The 19,881-nt window shown below is 51.1% G+C and overlaps 8 protein-coding genes across 8 annotated transcripts; 6 read left to right on the top strand and 2 right to left on the bottom strand.

The window, feature by feature from the left end:
- Positions 1-928: 928 nt before the first annotated feature.
- On the top strand, positions 929-2,809 carry N7498_005190 (NCS2 family permease; the record flags this gene model as incomplete). Its single annotated transcript, XM_058452252.1, has 4 exons — positions 929-1,018; positions 1,076-1,996; positions 2,054-2,158; positions 2,210-2,809. The coding sequence occupies 4 exons, from the start codon at positions 929-931 to the stop codon at positions 2,807-2,809; spliced, it is 1,716 nt and encodes a 571-aa protein (XP_058308790.1).
- A 689-nt stretch (positions 2,810-3,498) lies between these two features.
- On the bottom strand, positions 3,499-3,708 carry N7498_005191 (uncharacterized protein; the record flags this gene model as incomplete). Its single annotated transcript, XM_058452253.1, has 1 exon — positions 3,499-3,708. One exon carries the CDS (start codon positions 3,706-3,708, stop codon positions 3,499-3,501), a length of 210 nt encoding a protein of 69 aa, XP_058308791.1.
- Positions 3,709-5,671: 1,963 nt separating this feature from the next.
- N7498_005192 (short-chain dehydrogenases/reductase) lies at positions 5,672-6,668 on the top strand (the record flags this gene model as incomplete). Its single annotated transcript, XM_058452254.1, has 2 exons — positions 5,672-6,026; positions 6,085-6,668. The coding sequence occupies 2 exons, from the start codon at positions 5,672-5,674 to the stop codon at positions 6,666-6,668; spliced, it is 939 nt and encodes a 312-aa protein (XP_058308792.1).
- Positions 6,669-8,524: 1,856 nt separating this feature from the next.
- On the top strand, positions 8,525-10,669 carry N7498_005193 (uncharacterized protein; the record flags this gene model as incomplete). The annotated part of the gene is made up of 9 exons (XM_058452255.1): positions 8,525-8,665; positions 8,723-8,792; positions 8,859-8,906; positions 8,975-9,077; positions 9,128-9,369; positions 9,429-9,749; positions 9,819-10,076; positions 10,136-10,475; positions 10,528-10,669. The coding sequence occupies 9 exons, from the start codon at positions 8,525-8,527 to the stop codon at positions 10,667-10,669; spliced, it is 1,665 nt and encodes a 554-aa protein (XP_058308793.1).
- Positions 10,670-11,382: 713 nt separating this feature from the next.
- Positions 11,383-13,298, top strand: N7498_005194 (endopolyphosphatase; the record flags this gene model as incomplete). The annotated part of the gene is made up of 2 exons (XM_058452256.1): positions 11,383-11,548; positions 11,608-13,298. The coding sequence occupies 2 exons, from the start codon at positions 11,383-11,385 to the stop codon at positions 13,296-13,298; spliced, it is 1,857 nt and encodes a 618-aa protein (XP_058308794.1).
- A 1,643-nt stretch (positions 13,299-14,941) lies between these two features.
- On the top strand, positions 14,942-15,967 carry erg27 (the record flags this gene model as incomplete). The annotated part of the gene is made up of 1 exon (XM_058452257.1): positions 14,942-15,967. One exon carries the CDS (start codon positions 14,942-14,944, stop codon positions 15,965-15,967), a length of 1,026 nt encoding a protein of 341 aa, XP_058308795.1.
- A 564-nt stretch (positions 15,968-16,531) lies between these two features.
- N7498_005196 (putative carboxylesterase) lies at positions 16,532-18,525 on the top strand (the record flags this gene model as incomplete). The annotated part of the gene is made up of 5 exons (XM_058452258.1): positions 16,532-16,689; positions 16,746-16,984; positions 17,036-17,358; positions 17,406-17,711; positions 17,764-18,525. The coding sequence occupies 5 exons, from the start codon at positions 16,532-16,534 to the stop codon at positions 18,523-18,525; spliced, it is 1,788 nt and encodes a 595-aa protein (XP_058308796.1).
- A 93-nt stretch (positions 18,526-18,618) lies between these two features.
- Positions 18,619-19,656, bottom strand: N7498_005197 (SDR family NAD(P)-dependent oxidoreductase; the record flags this gene model as incomplete). The annotated part of the gene is made up of 3 exons (XM_058452259.1): positions 18,619-18,765; positions 18,820-19,163; positions 19,236-19,656. 3 exons carry the CDS (start codon positions 19,654-19,656, stop codon positions 18,619-18,621), a joined length of 912 nt encoding a protein of 303 aa, XP_058308797.1.
- Positions 19,657-19,881: the final 225 nt, after the last annotated feature.

Here is a 19,881-nt window from a genome sequence, read left to right on the forward strand (position 1 = left end):
GCCAATATCTCTGGCGTTCATCAAAGTAGGGCCCATTCTGAGAAAGAAGTCCAAGTTTGCACCTACCTTCGATCCCCGGGCCGAGGAGGAGGCGAGTGCTTCAGTCTAGCGATAATACATCCAGGTGTTTGCCAGGTCATAGACCATTTCAGAACAGCAAACGAAGAAGGACCAGGATACGCAATCGCCCGCTCTATAGATGCTGACACCGAGAAAATCCGATATCTACCAATCTAATAATTCTCTCGGCACCGGCGGCCCGAGCAGTAGACGCGATCGGAGTCAGCCATCTTTCTACCCCAGACGCACATTGTCTGGGGGAAAAATGTTCGGTATCTCATAGACGCGAGATCTGATCAACTCGCATCTCGACCGGCCCACTCTGATTTTCTTGTCAAGCTGAACCCTGCATATTCTCAATAAGATAGTGACTTCCTTGCCAAGACAGCTGAGCACGTCTTGGCGTTTCAACACGAGGTGCATGCGCGGGGACATTCTTTGCATTTCAACCTATAGACAAATCTGCTAGGTCTGGAAAACTATGCATACTCCATTCCTATGTCCATTTATCAACTTGTTCACCCCGTAATAGTTAGTTCTGTCAAGTTTTTCCAGACCCACCTGGGTTGCCGAGCCGGGACCCATGGATGGCATATCGGCAACAAACAACCAATTGACCGTCCGGGAACCAGGACGCAACCTGCCAAGAACCGCCAAGGATGTCGGAGGCGGAGGGCAACTTGGTCTGCCTGATTTTTTTTTGCTGGCTTATCAGAGGACTGTGGTTGGCGGAGAGACCGGGGGTTCTCGTGTGAGCTTCCAAGCTTCTTTTTCTTCTTCTTTGTGCATTCCTTAAATACAGCGTCGCATCGACTGTGGTGTTATCCACTGCTCTGCAGAAGCATTCAGCCTATTCACTTGGGCAATTATGGGTCTCAAGGCCTGGATCGAAAATACCAACCTGCAGGTTGCGCGCAGTCCCGTGGGAAGATGGTTCAGACTTGAGAACTCGGGCCATGTGAGTGATTCTATGGACATGCCCTGACGGGAGGATGGTATAGTTGACCATTCATAGCCCATGGAGCGCAAGGGCAGCTTCTTCTTCACCGAGTTGCGCGCCGGTCTAGCCACCTTCTTCGCAATGGCATATATCATCTCGGTCAATAGCAATATCACTTCTGCGACTGGTGGCACGTGTGTCTGCCCGCCGGAGGGGTTGGCCAATAACTGCAACACCAACGCCGAGTACCTGCTATGTGTGCAGGAAATCAAGCGCGACATTGTCACTGCGACTGCGGCCATCGCTGCGTTGTCTACCTTCTGCATGGGTCTCTTCGCCAAGTTGCCCATTGCCCTCGCACCCGGCATGGGATTGAACGCATATTTCGCTTACACGGTTGTCGGCACGCATGGATCTGGCATGGTCCCGTATGATGTTGCTTTGACTGCGGTTTTCGTGGAAGGATGGGTGTTCCTGGGCTTGACGTTGATCGGTATGCGGCAATGGCTTGCGCGTGCCATTCCAGCTTCTATCAAGCTTGCCACCGGTGTCGGTATAGGGTTGTACCTCGCTCTCATCGGGCTGACGTATAGTGCTGGTATTGGATTGGTTCAAGGTGGATCGGATACACCTATCGAGCTTGCAGGCTGCGCGCCTCAGTTTATCGATTCGGAGACGGGCTTGTGTCTCAGCAGTGAAAAGATGCGCAGTGCGACTATGTGGGTTGGTATCTTCTGTGGCGGTGTTCTCACGGCGCTGTTGATGATGTATCGCGTCAAGGGTGCGGTCATTATTGGCATTCTGCTGGTCTCGATTATCTCCTGGCCACGCACTACGCCCGTGACTTATTTCCCATACACGGAGCTGGGGACGAGCATGTTCGACTTCTTCAAGCAGGTCGTGACCTTCCACCCCATCAAGCACACTCTCGCTGTCCAGAAGTGGGACATTTCAGGCCACGGAGGACAGTTCGGATTGGCTTTCATTACATTTTTGGTACGTTTTCAACCAGTAACTGGCTTCTAGGGGTAGCTCTGACCCAGAGTTATGCAGTACGTCGACATCCTGGACACCACGGGCACCATGTACTCCATGGCCCGATTTGCCGGTGCAATTGACGAGAAAACCCAAGACTTTGAAGGAAGTGCCATCGCCTACGTGAGTTTCAGTCCAGCGTAGCCAGCTATCCTCTCCTAACTAATTATTCAGATGGTCGACGCTATCTCCATCTCGATCGGATCCCTGCTAGGCAGTCCCCCGGTAACAGCTTTCGTCGAGTCAGGCGCAGGTATCTCCGAGGGTGGCAAAACTGGCCTAACATCATGCATGACGGGCATCGCCTTCTTCATCTCCGTGTTCTTCGCACCGATTTTCGCCTCCATCCCGGCCTGGGCGACTGGTTGCACACTCGTGATTGTCGGCGCACTGATGGCCAAGGCTGCGGCAGACATCAATTGGCGCTATCCCGGCGATGCGATCCCGGCCTTCCTCACTATTGCGATCATGCCGTTCACCTATAGTATTGCCTATGGTCTGATCGCAGGAATTTGCAGCTACATCACCCTCAACACAATCACGTGGATCCTTGATAAGGTCAGCGGGGGTCGTATAGTCCCTCCGAACAAGGAGGAATCGGATCCTTGGTCGTGGAAGATTCCCGGTGGATTCTTCCCTCCTTGGGTGAAGCGGGCTGCGAGTGGGCAGAAGGATTTCTGGCGGAGGGATGAAGAGAAGGCGGCATCGGAGTCTATTGCTTCGTCTCAGCGAGAGCAAGTGGCGATTGAGAAGGGCCAGAAATTTTCACACTGACGAGTGGGGTATGTTGATTAGTATACAACGGAGATGGTATAATTAGTCTTTGTATCCCAGCGAACATGTGACTGGTATGAACATATTCATCATGATTCTCATTCCTTTAATTCTGTGCCAGAAGTTCTAGACGGCGCTGATGTCTTCCACGAAAGATTCTTCGGCTTCGAGACATCATGTTGCTTCAAGAGGCCGGTTGAAGGGCGGGACTCTAGCAGGGCCTTATGAACAACCGAATACGAAACCTCCTCCATCGAGGCTATGCGTTGGTCTGGACATATTTCACATGGAGACACTCCAAAACAAATAGAGGGGTCAGAGCGCGAATAAATGGTATTATTAATTATTATCGACTGCAAAATTGCCATAACACGACCATTCTCCCTCTTTTCTCTCCCGAACGCAGATCCTCACCACCGTTTTCCGCGCCACAATGCCCCTATCCATATGCTCAATTCATATTCCCTCGATTCACGTTATGGGTATTCGACCAGAAAGATAAAAAGTTGCAGAGCTCTTCGAAGGAGATTCGGGAAGACAACGGTTTCGAACATGGACGCAATGATCTCTCGGCGATCTAGCAACTCGGCCTTGTGTCCAAACCAAGCGTATGTCAAAAGGGTCGGCCAGCTTTTATTTGTATCCGATCCACAGTCGAGAAAAGCTCGTGTGCCGAGAGCAGGGTCAACCTACTCGGTTGTTTCGTAGGTCTCCTTTTCAGCCTTCCGCTTCATCCATCGACGATAAGCAAAGAGCGAAATGATTCCGCATGCGACGAGGAAGACGATGCAAAACACAAGCACCACACCAGGCTCCCTCGCGGCCCAGTTCTTCTCTCTTTTGGCGAGCAGGTGAATGGTTTCTGCCTGAGACCGGTCGATCAAGCTGATGGCGGCCATGGTGTGTTTGAATATGGAAAGGCAATAACAGCGGTGGGATCTTGGGTGGTAGGTCAGCCAAGTTCGAATGTGAAGATCCCGGACAGATCTGAAACCAAATACCCAGTTTTCTGTAGGTTTAATGGGTACTCACAGAGGCTTGTGGTGGATTCACCACCGGATTGAGAAGAACGGCTGGAGAAGCCAGATGAGCTGCGGGCGTGAGATCAGTGATTTGTTTTGGTACTGAGAGAATCAAGCAATCGTGAGTGATGAAAATGATCGATGGGTTTTCTTCAGAACTTTTGTGATGCTCGGTGCAGTAGCGGGGAGTTTGGGAAAGAACGTACTGTCACACCGGCAAGAATCCGAGTTTAGGAGGACTACAACGAGCTTCGATTTTGGAGATGAGAGATCACCAGCTCTAGCAAACAACCGCCTCGAGATTTCTGAACAATACAGATTAAACGAGATGAGGATTTTGGAGAAACACAAGGAAGCTTCGGCACCCGGCGGACCAGGCATATCAGTCGATGATGCGACGTGAGGACCGGTCCTTCTGTCTAGCTGCTTTTCCTTTTTAGGTCGCTTCTGGTCAGCAAACTGGCAAACGTGATTGGTGCATGACAGGAGCGACCGTGGTTATCCCGAAGCAAAAGGCAATCGACAGTCATGGACGTCAAGGAAGAGCTCCGTCTGTTTCCGTGCTATAAGCTTTCCCCGCAGAGATTCGCTCCACCCATCTATTGCTTCGTGACTGAACACCGTGGTCTACGAGCTCGTATGTTCTAACTCACACATCTCCGTCGCAAATAGCTTGCCTAGGTATCTCTCAATTTCAAAATCCTGCTATCTGCGGACCAGAAAGGTGCAAGTCTGGACACGATCCGCGCCCGTCCCGGTACCGCTGCGTCACCACTCAATCACGTCTGGTGCCATGTTGATCCTCACTCTGGTCGAACTTGCCATGTTTCCCATAGATATGAGCAGGAATTAGATCGAAGCTTACAATTTTCAGTTTTGGCATAGATGCGTACTATTTTATGTTGAAATGCTGTTATAATGAGCTCCTACTACACGAGGTCTACGGTTTCTCTTGACGTCAGCGAGTGCAACATCAACTTTGGTGTCCTACGAGTCAGATCAACCACCACTACCGAGATAAAAGAAAATAGTGGGCAGTAAACTATATCTTCTGTCAGATTAAGACATTCATTTTCAAGATAATGGACCAGTCAGGGAGATGGGTCCCACAAGGCTGACAATGATCGACCAAGGTCACATGACCAGTTTCATAGAGTTGTGGAGTGTAGAAGTTTAAATCCCGCAGAGCAAAGAATGTTCAGCAGTATTGGAAGTGGAGCTTCATTCCATTCTCAAAGCTCATTTGTGTGCGCCAGTCAACCTTATTCCAGACACGTCTAGTGCGTGGAGCATGGTGCATTTCCTTGGAATCTTTGCGCCCCCTCGCTCTTTCTCGTGTTCTTCCCGTGCGGGTATCAAGGCAGGCATAATTAGAGCCTGGCAAATCAAATTTGCGAGTAGTAATGTCTCAGCTCTGTTCACGGCCGAGAAAGACCATCGATCATGTTCACTGTGCAAGAGACGGCTTCACGTCTCATCTGAGGGATACTCTTCCGCTGACCGGTTCCTCGCCTACGAAAAATAACCTGCATCATGGATATCAGTGGGTTTTAAGAAATTTCTATTGCATGTCAAAGCAATCACTAGAACACGCATATGCTCAATCTGTAGATTGGAAATCAGTACATTCCTAAGCAGGAGATTGTTAGCGTGCGGAATTCCGCACGCTAGTGATTCAATCCAACCAATCAAAATGGCTCCTGGCCCTAAGTCTGGCCCCATCTTTGACGTCAGTACTGTAGCCTCGTGATTTTCAGTTAAATAAAAGATATCTCGCACTTCCGATCTGCGACTTTCATCTCTCTCAATTTCAAGCAAACACCTTACCTACACGCTCACTATGGCGCATACCCTTACCCAAGCTCGAGAGTGGAATGCTACTCTCAAGTCCGCACGTCCGGAACTAGTTGCCCTCTTTGTTGGGGGCACTAGCGGTATTGGAAGAAGTACAGCCATCAAACTGGCCAGCTCCATTGCCCGACCAACGGTTTACATCGTTGGCCGTAATGAGACAGCCGGTGCTCAGGTCGTGGAGGAGATGAAAGCCGCCAACCAAAATGGTTCTTATTCCTTTATCGCTGCTGATGTATCCGATCTTCGCAATGTGGATACAGTTTGCCAGAAGCTCAAATCTAACATCAAAGCTCTGGACCTTTTGTTCCTGTCTTGTGGAGGCTTTACATTTAGCAAGCAAGGTAAGAAGCGCTGATTCCTCGGAAAGCTTGGAGCTTGGAGATACTAACTCAAGAATAGAGACCGACGCGAAGATCGACGTCAATCACATCCTTCGATACTACAGTCGCATGCGGTTCATCTACAACCTACTTCCTTCACTCGAAGCTGCCCAAAGCCCCCGCGTAGTCAGCATTTTGGCAGGTGGCAAAGAAACCAAAATCCAGGAGGACAATCTGGATCTCCAGAAAGAATTCTCTTTATCCACCAGCAACGGCTACCCAGCGACTATGACATCTCTGGTATTCGAGGTTCTAGCATCGGAGCATCCATCTATCAGCTTCCTTCACGTCTTCCCTGGCGTCGTGGCAACGCCGATGATGAAGAAAAGCATGGGATCCGTTGTTGGCTCTATCTTGAGTTTCCTGACAATACCCATCTCCATCTCGATGTCGAAAAGCGGAGAATGGAATACCTTCCTTGCTACTTCAGCCGAGTACCCTGCCAAGAATGCCTCTACTGGTGAATATCCAGGATACTACCTTCTCAATTATAATGGGAATGACGCGACAAACAAGGCCTTGATGGAGCAGCTTCGCAAGGAAGGGTTCCCAAATACTGTTTGGAAACATACCCTGGCCACCTTTGATCGAATTTGTGCTTAATTGTGACTCGCACTTGTGTACATGTGGTCATCGCTTTTTGTATTTATTGAGACTGTACCGTATTATAACTCATTGTGACTGAGTACATCTTGGGTCGCTACATGACTTGGCTAATAGCTATTTTAATTCCAAAATAACAATACATTCTAAACAGACTATAGACTGTCCTTCATGCATCGAATCAGCGATTATGTCTAAAATTGCAGACGCTGGCAGTCCCCCATCAACTCATCCCAGAACCCATCACCCAGCGTTAGCAGTGGCCCCAAAATCAATGTTAGGAGATACCGGCTGAACTGCCTTTGAAGACTTGCCCGGTTTTCCAGAAACCGATCTCTGATGAACCGAGTTTTGCCCGTGATCGGAGTCATGGCCCTATCCTGTTGGCCATTTCAGTCAGTTTAATGCAGCATAGTCATTGGCCTTCGTTGATTTCTTGGTGACGGTGGCAGGAGGTCCCCAGAACAAGTCTTATAGTCCGTTTTCGTGGATCGCAACCTCGACGACATATTTTTCAAGAATTATTACGAAGCGATTGAAATGCCACATGGGAATTCCTTTGGTCTGTGCAGCGACAAACAGAGCATTTCAGGGAACCTTGGCAGCGGCGTCTGCCTTGCGCACTGCAGCGAGTTAAAAGGCCTGCCAAGATGGCCGAGGCTGTCGAGCAATAATTGCATCGTATTTGTGATCTAACCTTGAAGGTTTGGCATGGGTATTTGCGGAGCTACTAGAGTTGCAATAACTTCATTTACCATTCTGCAAGTCGCCACTTTTATTCTCTTCGTCGCTAAATCCTACAGGGTTCGTATTTTGCCTTCGGTCCATCCTTGTTTCTTCCCTCCGGTCAAGCCATGGGGACATGATGTTCAGCTCGGGCCGCAGGTCATAGAACCCCGATTAGCGGGTCCGAGTGGCGCTGCCGAGAATTGTCTGGAAAATCGGGTGATTCAGTCGGACAATGCAGAAGTAAGCTCGTCTGGGAGAGCCCAAAGGCACTAGTTGCGTCCGGAAGGGGATTAGCGTTTTGTGAGGAAGACCCGTGCAGGATTCAGAACGGAGTAAAGCTCCGTGTTAATAACGGCCTTATACGATCGTTTGGAACATCGTGTAATAGTATCTGTCTCAGGAATTTGGAGCTTAAGCTTTGATTAAAGATCTTCTACGATGTGCAAAGGCTGTTCAATGTCTCTACGGTGAGATGCGGAAGGACGCAGAAAGGGTCGACTCATGGCGGAGATACTTGGAACACATTTTCTCTAGTGCATTGTACTCCTTGGAACACATTTTCTCTAGTGCATTGTACTCCTCGAATTTCAATTATACCCTATAATGCAACGCATATATTTCATAGAGGTATCAGGCAAATCATCCTACGTAAATCTAACCAATTGCGTGATAGCAAGGGGCAACCAACAAAAAACAGAACCTGCGCGATGGCATAGATCAAAAACCTTCGCAGTACAACGGAAAGCAGGGCCGATGATCCAGACATCAATTCCTTAATTTTTTCGGACCAAGGTGGTCTTATTTTCTCCAAGCACGTCTGGTAATCACTGGGGAACGCGCCGATTTCAATCAGGATACGGAGCCGTTCATGCAAGCCACCGACCGGGGTCGCCTAGCAGGATCCAGGGATCTGGGGTCACACGGCAATCAGCTTCTGGAGAACTGCAGGGCGCTGCCCCAGAAATTGAATCGACACATCTTGGCACAGGCTAGCGAAGGCAACATTCCTGACTGTTTGTTATAAGAATCTCATGCTGTCCCACCTTCCTAGGGTTCTGTACCGCTCGAACCACTCCCAGTCTTAAACCCAGTAGCATCAGCTCGAGCGTCAGCAAGGCGAATCCATCATGTCGGACACGAAGTCCCACGAAGAGGTGCATGAAGAGGTTCATGGCATCTCGACTGCGGTGGATGATACCCCTCAGGTCATTGCTGGGTATGGTGAAACTGCCAAGCGGGCGGGCGCTCAGACTAAGGAAGTTCGCAATGTGGGTTCACCTTCACGTGGATATCATCATTGAAGCTATACACTCATACCTCGATAGGCGGAGCTCTTCGCTGCTATTGAAGAGACCAAGATCGAGAAGTGGAGCAAAACATCTATTCATCTTTACTGTGAGTTTGCAGCTAAGGGCAGTCGGCCCAGTGAGAATTCTGTACGGCGTATTCACATTCTCTTAGTCTGTATTTTCGTTTCTTTCCTTTGCGCCTGCGCGAATGGATATGATGGTGCGTTGAAGAAGCCTCCCGCCACTCCTCGAACAAGAGCCCAAAGAAAATAGCTGATAAAGTCTAAGGATCACTCATGGGATCCATCCTTGCCATGGACCACTGGCAAGCGGTTTTCAAAGCGGGGATGACTGGCGAGAAGGTGTCCGTGGTCACATCTCTCTACACGGTGTAAGTAGACTCACAAATTGCCAGAGACGCAGCAACTCATTTCAAAATAGTGGATCCATCATCGCAACCCCATTCAGTGCAGTCATCTCAGACAAGCTCGGTCGGCGCAAGTGCATGTTCGTTGGTGCTTGGGTCATCATCAGCGGCTCCATCATCATCTCAACCGCCATGAGCTTGCCTCAATTCGTCATCGGTCGATTTATCCTCGGAGTTGGAATCCAGATTATGGTTGTCTCGGCTCCGGCCTATGCCGTTGAGATTGCTCCGCCGCATTGGCGCGGTCGCGCTGTCGGTAAGTATCTATCAGCCTTGATATGCCAGCAGACGAGCCTGAAAATTTAACCTTGCTAGGCTTTTATAACTGCGGTTGGTTCGGTGGTAGTATCCCCGCTGCTGCGATTACCTACGGTTCGAACTTTATAGGCAATAACTATCAGTGGCGCATTCCATTCATCTGCCAGTGTTTTGCTTGTGTCTTGGTCATTTTCTTCGTGTGGTTCATTCCCGAGTCGCCCCGTTGGCTGCTGACACAGGGCCGCGAGCAAGAAGCATACGCTTTCCTGATCAAGTACCACGGTAATGGAGACCCGAATGCTCGTCTTGTTCGCCTTGAGATTGAAGAGATGAAGGAAGGTATTCGCATTGACGGTATCGATAAGCGATGGTGGGACTGTGAGTTCTTCTTGACTCCACGTTTGGGGTGTTTTTGATTGGGAAACTGACCAAGATCAAATGCAATAGACCGGCCTTTCGTCACTACGCACAGCGGCCGTTGGCGTTTCGGTCAGGTTATCATGATCTCCGTCTTTGGACAGTGGTCTGGTAACGGTCTCGGATACTTCAATCCGACAATCTACAAAACCCTTGGATACGAATCGAGCTCGATCCAACTCCTGTTCAACCTGATCAACTCCATCGCGTCGGCCATTGGAGCTGGAATCGCAGTCTGCCTGACTGACAAGATGCCGCGTCGCCCGGTTCTCATCTGGGGTACACTAGGTAAATCGATATCGACACTCCATTTTGGGCAAACGATCTCAACTGACACACTTCAATAGGCTGTGCAATTACAATGGCCATTAATGCCGCCATTTCGGTTCCCATCGCCGAGCACGGCTCCATCAGCAAGAGCAAGGGCCAGGCCGCCTTGGCATTCTACTATTTATTCAACGTCGTCTTCTCGTTCACCTATACACCCCTGCAGGGTGTTGTCCCCACGGAGGCATTGGAGACCACCACTCGCGCCAAAGGTCTGGCGCTGTCGGGCTTCATAGTCAGCTCGATCGGGTTCATCAGTCAGTTTGCGTCGCCGATTGGCCTGGGTAACATTTCCACCAACTATTTCTGGATCTTCGTCGGCTGGGATCTGGTTGAAGCGGTGTTCTGGTACTTTTTCTGGTAAGAACTCGATCTTTCCACCGGTATTGACCGGAAGCTAACTTGTTTACAGTGTTGAGTCTCAAGGACGAACTCTCGAGGAGCTGGAGTGGGTGTACCAGCAGCCCAACCCGGTCAAGGCATCGCGGAGCCTGGACAAAGTGGTTGTTCAGGAGGATGGTACTGTTACTGAGAAAATTGAAGTTGACGCTTGATCATGTGGTTGTTTGTTGCTTGAAGTTGAGCTTTTACGGATGCACCACACCATGATTTATCCTCCGGTGATGTATATGATATATACTGCAAGTACCTGAGGGTTTAGTTGGGAATCAATAATTTAATGTCTACCTACCCGAGCATCTATCAATAATTGTTTAACAAGGCACGCTTTGTCGTCGGTTGGAATAGGGGCTCGGTATCTAAACTTATTTGTGACTTGACGCACGATCGCGCTATAGAAACCACAATCTGCGAGGGTATCGGTGCCGACAAAGTGACAACTTACTAGAAGAGACTCCGAAAATATCAAAGATTGAAAACACACACATTACAGCACAGACTCGCGGCTGACGTATGATGAAATGGGGCAAACACGCGCGTGCCCCAAAGGTCCCCACGGCACGTGCAGCAACAATTGGGCAACAGCGGCCAAGCACGTCGATCCGGGGCACCACACCTTAAGTCGCGAGTATCATGATGGACAGCTTCTTACTTCTCTATATCATGCCCCTCTCCCCGCTCGAATGATCTTTCCCTTCATTCCCTCTGAACCTACTATCGACTTCAGGTCTAGCCCACGCGCTGATTGGCTGTTCCTGGCTCCGGCTGCGCAACCCGGAGTGACGTGACCTGCGCGATAAGATCTTGAAGGGAAAAAAAGCTGGTGTATCTCAGCCCTACGCGGTCAGAACTACCGGCCTGCAAAACCATGCAGTCAACCGTTCTGCTGCTGGGCCTGTTTGCGGCTTCCATCCCCGCCGTGCCTCTCGATCAGCAGCCGTTGGTTGCCGATTTGAGCGGAGATGCGCAAATTTCTTCCGAACTCCTGGGCGCCTCGCCAAACACCCTTCATGGTCGCTTTTTGCACATCACCGGTTAGCAACAGCTTCTTTTGTGATGGTCACACGCCTGCGAAGTACTGACCGCGATACAGATTTCCATCCCGACCGATACTACAAAGCCGGCTCCGCGATCGACGAGGGCAAGCGCTCATGCCATCACGGCAAGGGGCCCGCGGGATACTTTGGCCAGGAGGGCTCCGAATGCGATTCCCCAATAACCCTCGTGAACGAGACATTCCGCTGGATTGGGGAAAACCTGAAGGATCAAATCGATTTCGTGGTCTGGACGGGTGATTCGGTTCGCCACGACAACGATGAGCACATCCCCCGCACGGACGACGAGATAGTGGAAGTCAACGAGTTCATGTCCCAGAAATGGCTAGAGCTCTTTGGGAAGAGGAAGAACCCCACCGGACCGGGGAGTATTCCACGAGTGTCCGTCCCTGTTATACCTACGTTCGGCAACAACGATATTACACCACACAACATCTTCAGGGCGGGCCCAAATAGCTGGACTAGGAAGTTCGCTGAAGTCTGGCACCACTTCATCCCAGAGGACCAGCGACACAGCTTCGTCGAGGGCGGCTGGTTCCTGAGCGAGGTCATCCCGGGCAAGTTGGTGGTCATCAGCCTGAACACGATGTACTTTTTCGAATCCAACAGTGCGGTGGATGGATGTAACGGTAAATCACAACCCGGCTACGAGCACATGGAGTGGCTGCGCGTGCAACTGCAGTTCTTGCGGAGTCGGGGCATGAAGGCTATTCTCACGGGTCACGTTGCTCCCGCCCGCTCTCGAGAGAAGAACAACTGGGATGAGACCTGTTGGCAGAAATACACTCTGTGGACGGACCGTTACCGCGATGTCATCGTGGGCGGTCTTTACGGACATATGAATGTCGACCACTTTATGCTGCAGGACAGCCACGATGTCGAAATTGAGGGGGCGGAGAAAACAACGAGTGGCCCGGTCACTACCATGTCCAAGGAGGATTATCTTGTATCCCTTCGAAACCAATGGTCCGAGTTGCCCTCGCCCCCATCTGGCGTTTTTGAAGACTTGACCACGATGGATGAATCGACTGAAGTTGGCCCAGCCAAAAATGGCAAAAAGAAGGGGAAGAAGCGGCGCAAGTATTTGAAAAAGATCGGTGGTGAATGGGCTGAGCGGTACAGTGTGTCTCTGGTCTCACCAAGTGTGGTGCCGAACTTTTTCCCAACTCTCCGTGTGATCGAGTACAACATTACTGGATTGGAGAATTCCGTCTTTGAAGACCAGTTCAACTACCTGGATACCGATGATTCATCCCTCCTCGCTATGGAGGAACCTTCTCCGGAAACCCAAAAGAAGAAAAAGAACAAGCACAAGAAAAAGCCGGATTTCAAAATTCCGGACGGTCCATCGCGTTCTGCTCCTCCGGGCCCTGCATACTCCAACCAACCCTTGACGTTCCTCAGCTGGACTCAATACTTTGCCAACCTGACTCAACTCAACCATACGGTCGGCTCCGAGGGCGAGGAGCCTCGCATCAAATACGAAATCGAATACTCAACAAGAGACAAAGGTGTCTGCCAAATGAAGGACTTGACCGTGAGAAGCTTCCTGGAGCTGGCTACGCGCATCGGAGAAGATGGCGCGGTCTCAAAGGACGTCGAATCTGATCCGACAGTGAACAAGAAGCAAAAAGTTAATGAGGCGTGGCGCACATTCCTCGCTCGAGCGTTTACGGGGTTTATAGATGTGGATGATTTAGACGTGGACATGGAAAGTCCGGTACAATAACTGTAACCGCCCCGTCGGTTGCTTTGCTTGCATTGGTCATGGGTTGCATCAATCATTCACTACGGGCTAGGTAGCCTTTTGCATACACACGGTGTTCTTGTTCTTATTTTAGATTTGTATAGAAATCGACATTTTCATCATGACACAGTGCTACGAAATAAAAAAGTAAAAGACAAAGAGATACGACATCATTCTGGCGGTGTACGGACCCTCGGTGTAGCGGTACACGGCCGTCGGGTCTCGGATCCACCTCCATTTTGGCTCTGCACCCGATCCCTGGTTCTGAACCCTTGACAGGTCGCATATACACATTTTTTCTGGCGCGATTATCTTACTCCAGCGCACCCTATATGTAAACCAGAATGACATGACGATCGAATTGGATCGTTACAACATACCCACGGGTACCTCGGCGCCTGTACAGAGTACCCCGCGCCGGGTACCCAGGAAAGCCACTGCCACGCTGGCAGTCCGTGCTCTTAGCCTCTCAGCATCTAGCTGCAATTGCGTTCGACCCGATGTTCGGGGGCGCTACTGGATTGAGTGAGTTGGCACACCAATTGGGTGTGGCGAGGCCACAGAATCCCTGCTGTGAGCCGCTGCCACGTAGCGCGCCCGCGATCCGTATACTCCAGCGCATCACTGGTGCAGGGCTGGGCTGTAAGGCAGTAAATTCGACCTCGACATTGACGTCGAAGTCCAGCTTCCGTCGAAGGCTGGGAACCTGGAATTGCCACCGGTGGGCTGGGCGTTGATCCTCGTACACGTCGGCCACTAGTTACTTAGTCGGGCGAAGCTAGATTGCTCCGCGGCGTGTTCAGGCGAGCGGGACGACCGCTAGTCACGATTACAGATTACAGCCCTTGAGTACCCGACTCCAGCCAATTTATAATTTGCATATCTGCGTCATATCAGGGCGACGTCGCGGAGGCTCCTTGCGTTTTCTCTTTCTTCTGTTACTTCAGAGTCGACGATCCCCTCGCGAACAGCCTTCCCCGCACAACTGTGTGCGCTGGCACAGCTGAAATATCGTCGGCTTCAACGACTCCTCCAGTTGCACCTCCTTCGTCGCACGATGCGTCCGGCCTTGCGATCTCCCCACGACTTTCCTTTTCTCTCCCCCCGTGCCTTGCGTTGCTAGCTGTGGACTCGTCGAGCTATTTGCATACCCGCATATCGAGAACGACTCGGCTCGACTCCATTGGACGGCGCACATCGACGCGTGGTGAATTGACTTCGTGTATCTGAAGATATCTCGTGTGGTTGGGAACGAGCCGGGAAGACGAAATCCCTCGGGGCTGGCGCAAGACATACGACCTGAAGAGCTCCTGGGCCCGGAGATTTCCGGCCTTACCGCACCGCAAAGTGCGCATTGTGCGAATATTCGGATCGATCAGATCCGCCAAGGGCATCTGGGGTTGGTCCAGTATACGCGCCTTGGAGCATGCTGCAGGCGCTGCGTTTGAGACCTCGTTTGGAGCTCCTGTTTGTGCGCGCTAGTTGGTAAGCTCATTTCCATTCTCCTTCAGCTGAAGCTTCTGTCCTATTTTTTATTTTTTATTTTTTGCTCCATGGTCCCAATTGCAATCAATAACCCTCACTGCGCTCAATCCACGGATCTCATCTCCACATTTGAGTACACAATGGCTGACAATCTCGACCTCGTCTTTCCAGCCTCGTCTCTGGCTTTATGGATGGCCTCCTCCGAAGTAGACCAGAAGGCGCTGGGTAATTTCGCGGCTGTCATGGCCCTCGAAAGCCCATTGCTCTCGGCCATGCTGTACAAGGTGCTCGGTCTATCGGTAATGCTATCCAAGAAGATCCTCCGAGCTCGCCGACTACGCCGACTAGACACGACCCGCGAAACCAAGTCGCTCCAGCTGTACCATCACATCATCTGGCTCTCACGAGAAGGCCTATTAATATTAGAAGGGTACATATTACCGATGGTGAACCCATTTGTCGAATTGAAGGTGCTATCATACAAGCTCCGCGCCTCCTTCTACCACATCTTCGTGCTCTTCCACAATCGACCCATCATCAACCCGCCAGAGCCACCGGCCAGTTCAAAACGCGAGTCGATTTACGGTCCCGACACCTTAGCAGCTCCCAACCCAACCTTCACATCTCATCCTCCGGGGTTGGGGTTGGCACCCGTCCAACCAATCCAACCAGCCTCCTCCTTCCTCCTCCCTCCCCTCGACTACACCGCAACCGCAACAGCCTGCTTCAATCACGCAGCTCTCCTCGCCGACAAACTCCTCCCAGGCTCACATCCCCTCCGCCTCTCTGTGAAACTTGAATACGCAGCCTATCTATACGATTGTATTCAAGACCCACTCGCCAGCCGCCGCCTCGCCAAACATGCCATCGCAGACGTCTACAATGCGCAAGAAGGCATGGACGACGAAAGCTTCGAAGATGCCGCCGAGATCGTCGGCGTGCTGGGCAAAATGGTCAAGCGCGGCGGGAAGACCGGGAGCAGTACGGCGGGTAGCGTCTCTTCCCACCGTTCGCGAAGCCGGAGTTCTCGCAGTCCTTCGCATCTTGATACGAGTGTTCCCACGACCGTTTCCCCGGTCACGGTTACAAAGCCTAGCCCTGTACCCGGGGCGAAGGTGGCTGTTGACCCTGCTATTCCGAATGTCACGATGATGAATCCGATTTGATGTTCACGCCGATCCGATTTTATAGTTACGGCGTTACGAATATAGAAAAGCTGACAGCGTTTGGGCTTTGTCTTTCCTTCTGGGTGTCTTCACTGTTTTCTGTCGATGATCTCCTTGTATATATCTTCTTCTCTCGGCCATACCACTCTGCGATCTGTCACCCAGTTCAATTCTTAAATCACATCATAATTTAGACGTCGTAAGATATTCATGGGGCATCGACTTCGATCTCCCCATCTCCAGCTCTACATCCTTGGTCTGGCTCTCACGCCTCTCGCCCATAGTAGCTGACGCATTTTTCTCGGTATCATGCTGGAGCCTCCCACCTATTGTCAGAACAAGTGCATAGCCTCTGGATGAGCATGAGTCCGAGTTTTCTGAAGCTGCTCCGACGAGCAATCCTGACTTGACTGCATCCCTGTGTTAAATCTTCGAGTCAGCGGGCGTCAAGCGTTGCATCTGCAGGATTCAACGCAGATGCGGTAGTGATCGCCGACAATCACCAGCTGCCCCTCCAGATGTAATCTCACTCTGTTATTTCCCCGGGCCCCAAGAAGCCTGGAGATGGGCTTCACGGCTGGTATCTGTCTCCTCCTGGCTTTAGCCACGGCCACAGCCTCTCTGGCCACACAGGTTCACGCCGCCAGTCCCGTGGTAGATCTGGGTTATGCAAAGTACCAGGGACTTTACAACAGCACGTACGGTCTCAATGTGTTCAAAGGGTACTTTCTCTAGACTGTGCATCTGAAGTCCCCCCTTGTGCTCACTGGTTGCCTAGGATTCGATATGCAGCTCCCCCTGTGGGAAATCTGCGATGGCAAGCACCACAAGCGCCACGGGTAAACAAGACGTCTATTCTCTCCGCTGTCGACCAACCTCCCCTTTGTCCTCAATCCGGAGGCGCAAAGCTTCCAGAGGTCTACGGGTTTAATTCCGCCCTGGGTGATGAGGATTGTCTATTTCTGAATGTGTATTCTCGGCCAGGAGCAAAGGATCTGCCCGTTCTACTTTGGATCCGTAAGCTTATCATGAAATCTGACTGGAACGTTCACTGAGTTTTACCAACAGATGGCGGCGGATATGGTCTATACGGGGCAATCTATGACCCTAGCGAGTGGATGAAGACAAACCAGAATGGTTTTGTATCCGTCATGATCCAGTACAGACTGGGCGCCTTTGGCTTCTTGGCCTCGGAAGATGTCCACGAGCACGGTGCTCTTAACGCCGGTCTATTGGATATGCGTTTTGCTCTTGAATGGACACAAAAACACATCTCCAAATTCGGCGGTGATCCCTCCCGTGTCACGCTCGCGGGTGAATCTTCTGGGGCCGGCGCCGTGATGCTGCAAGCGATGGCTTATGGAGGCAGAGAGGATGATCTGTTCAACAATGTAAAGCTCTCCCCAGACCTCTTTCTGAGACGTACTGACGGGTCTAGATCATCGCCGCAAGCCCGTATACCCCGACTCAGTACAATTACGACGACTCGGTGCCCACCAATCACTATTACGAGTTCGCGGCACGGGCAGGATGCTATCATGGAATCCACACTACCGATTCAGTCTTTGACTGCCTCGTGCGTGCATACACGGATACATTGCAATATGCCAATGGAAATATCTCCACGTCGGGTGCCTGGGGCACGTTTGCGTTCTTGCCCGTCACCGACGGTGATTTCATTCGGGGGCTTCCATCCAAGCAACTCCTTCATAAGAAGATTAGTGGCAAGCGCATATTGTCAGGTGTAAGTTGGAACGTGAAAAATTCGGGATGCAGTAACATGCTGATTTTCACAGAACAATGCCAATGACGGCGTGCCGTTGAGTCCTCCAATTATAACCACTGACGGGGATTTTTGGAAATATGTCAAATCGACATTTCCTCTATTCACCCACTCCGACTACCTCGGGCTTCTTGACGCATATCGATCATGGACCCCTTCAGAAAGTGCCATTCCCCTCTACGACACTCTCGGTGACCGCGGCCCAACCGCCTTAAATCAGTCAGAGTTCGCAAACGGTCTGCAGCAGACAGTCTTCAACATATTCGCCGAAACAACCTTCGATTGTCCCTCGTACTGGTTAGCGGACGCTTTCTCGGGACACCATGGGAAAGAAAGCTGGAAATACCAGTACTCCGTTACACCAGCGTACCACGGCTCAGACTTGACGGCGTACTTTTCCGTCGGCGAGAGACTGCCAACTCGTGGGTTCAGGCACGCATTCCAGAAGATCTTGGGTAATTTCATTATCAATGACACCCCCGTTATTTCCATCGTGGATGCTATGGGCGGTGCAAGCAATGCCACTGTTCCTCGCGGCGCAGATGGGAATGTTTCTTGGCCGAGGTGGCACGAGTCTGCGCCCGTGTTGATGAACCTGAACACCACGGGTGGGACGCTTGTCCGGGACACCGTGACTGATCATCTGGCTTACTGGCTCCGGGAGGACCCTGGAGTCACGAATGAATTTCGTCTGGCTGATGCAGCCAGCTGGGAAGGTGGACGCAGGAAGAGATGTGATTTCTGGCGGAGTGTTGGTCCACGAGTGCCTCAATAAGTACCGCTTTGGCTGTGGGGTTGGACTTGTAGATAAAAGAGACCCTTCTTTCTCTGTATAGACTCGAAGTGACCCTTGACATATAACACAGATTTAATACTTCTTGGGCAAGACGTAGCCTCCAATACTAACAAAGAATTGCATTGCGCGACCCATGAAATCCGCCACGTCGGCTCCAATCCACGTGGAAAGTAATTCAGCTCTGGACGACTCCATCTCCCGTAGATACTTTCCAGCGACCTAACAACCAATGTTAGATCCACTTAGGCTGGATGAAGCACACAAGATACTTACCATAACACAATCCCCCTCCCTCTCCCGATCCAGAGCGACCGAAGCAATCGCCTCAGCAACACGTTCAGGCGTATTCTCCTCCAACCCCTTCTCGCGCCACTGCTGTGCAAACCCCGCAGTGATATGCGTTGGCGTGAGAAACGGAGCAACAGCATTAACCCGAACACCCTGCTCCTTCGCTTTGGACTGAGATGCCCGCAAAAGACCCAGGACACCGTGCTTGGATGTAACGTACGCGGTCACGCCCGTGCCGCCAAAGTAACTCGAAGTCGAAGCAACCAGGAGAATCGACTTGCTCGGCTGGTCGCTGGAAGATCCCAAGTAGAAGAGGGCTAAGCGGAGTGCTTCACATTTCGTTAGTTCAACTTATTCAGATAAAGCATGATATGATATATCCAAAGGACGAGGCAAAATACTGTTCAAAGTCCCCTTCAAATTGACATCGATCACTCTCTCTGCTTCACGGTTCTCCTGAAGGTTGCCCTCTTCATCTGGGGTCAGGTCAAGCGTGGGTGTTGATTCCATGATCCCCGTATTCGCAACGACGATATCGATACTGCCGAACCGAGTAAGAGTCGTTTTGAAGCATGCAGCCAGTTGCGCCCAATGAACTATATCGCCCGGCACGAAAATTGCACGCTCTGGATGGGCCAATTCCGTGATCAACTCTTCCGCCACATTGCGGAATCGAGCGAGATCGGCTATTACGACGTTTGCTCCGTGTTGGTTGAACAGTTTCGCTGTTGCTGCGCCGATGCCGCGGGCGGCACCAGTGATGAGGACAGTTTTGTTTGCTGCCTCGGTGAGGATCTGGTTGTCTATTTGGACCTGGGCCATTTTGTATGATCTCGGCGTTTATCGATTCCACCGGCAGCCCGAGAGGTCGGTGTTTAAATATGCGCTAGAACACCCCGAAAATGCGGAGAAGCATGTTGCGGGGTTCTCACCGATGGCCATGTCAAACCGTGACTTAACAAGAAAGGTGGCTCCAAGGTCCAGTGGGCGTGAAGTATGTACGATTTCATCTATGCATGGCTCTGTTTGACAAAGCATTTCTCTCAT

The sequence above is a fragment of the Penicillium cinerascens genome, assembly GCF_028974065.1.
Source record: "Penicillium cinerascens strain IBT 15544 chromosome Unknown contig_5_segment0_segment0, whole genome shotgun sequence".
Classification (NCBI taxonomy): domain Eukaryota; kingdom Fungi; phylum Ascomycota; class Eurotiomycetes; order Eurotiales; family Aspergillaceae; genus Penicillium; species Penicillium cinerascens.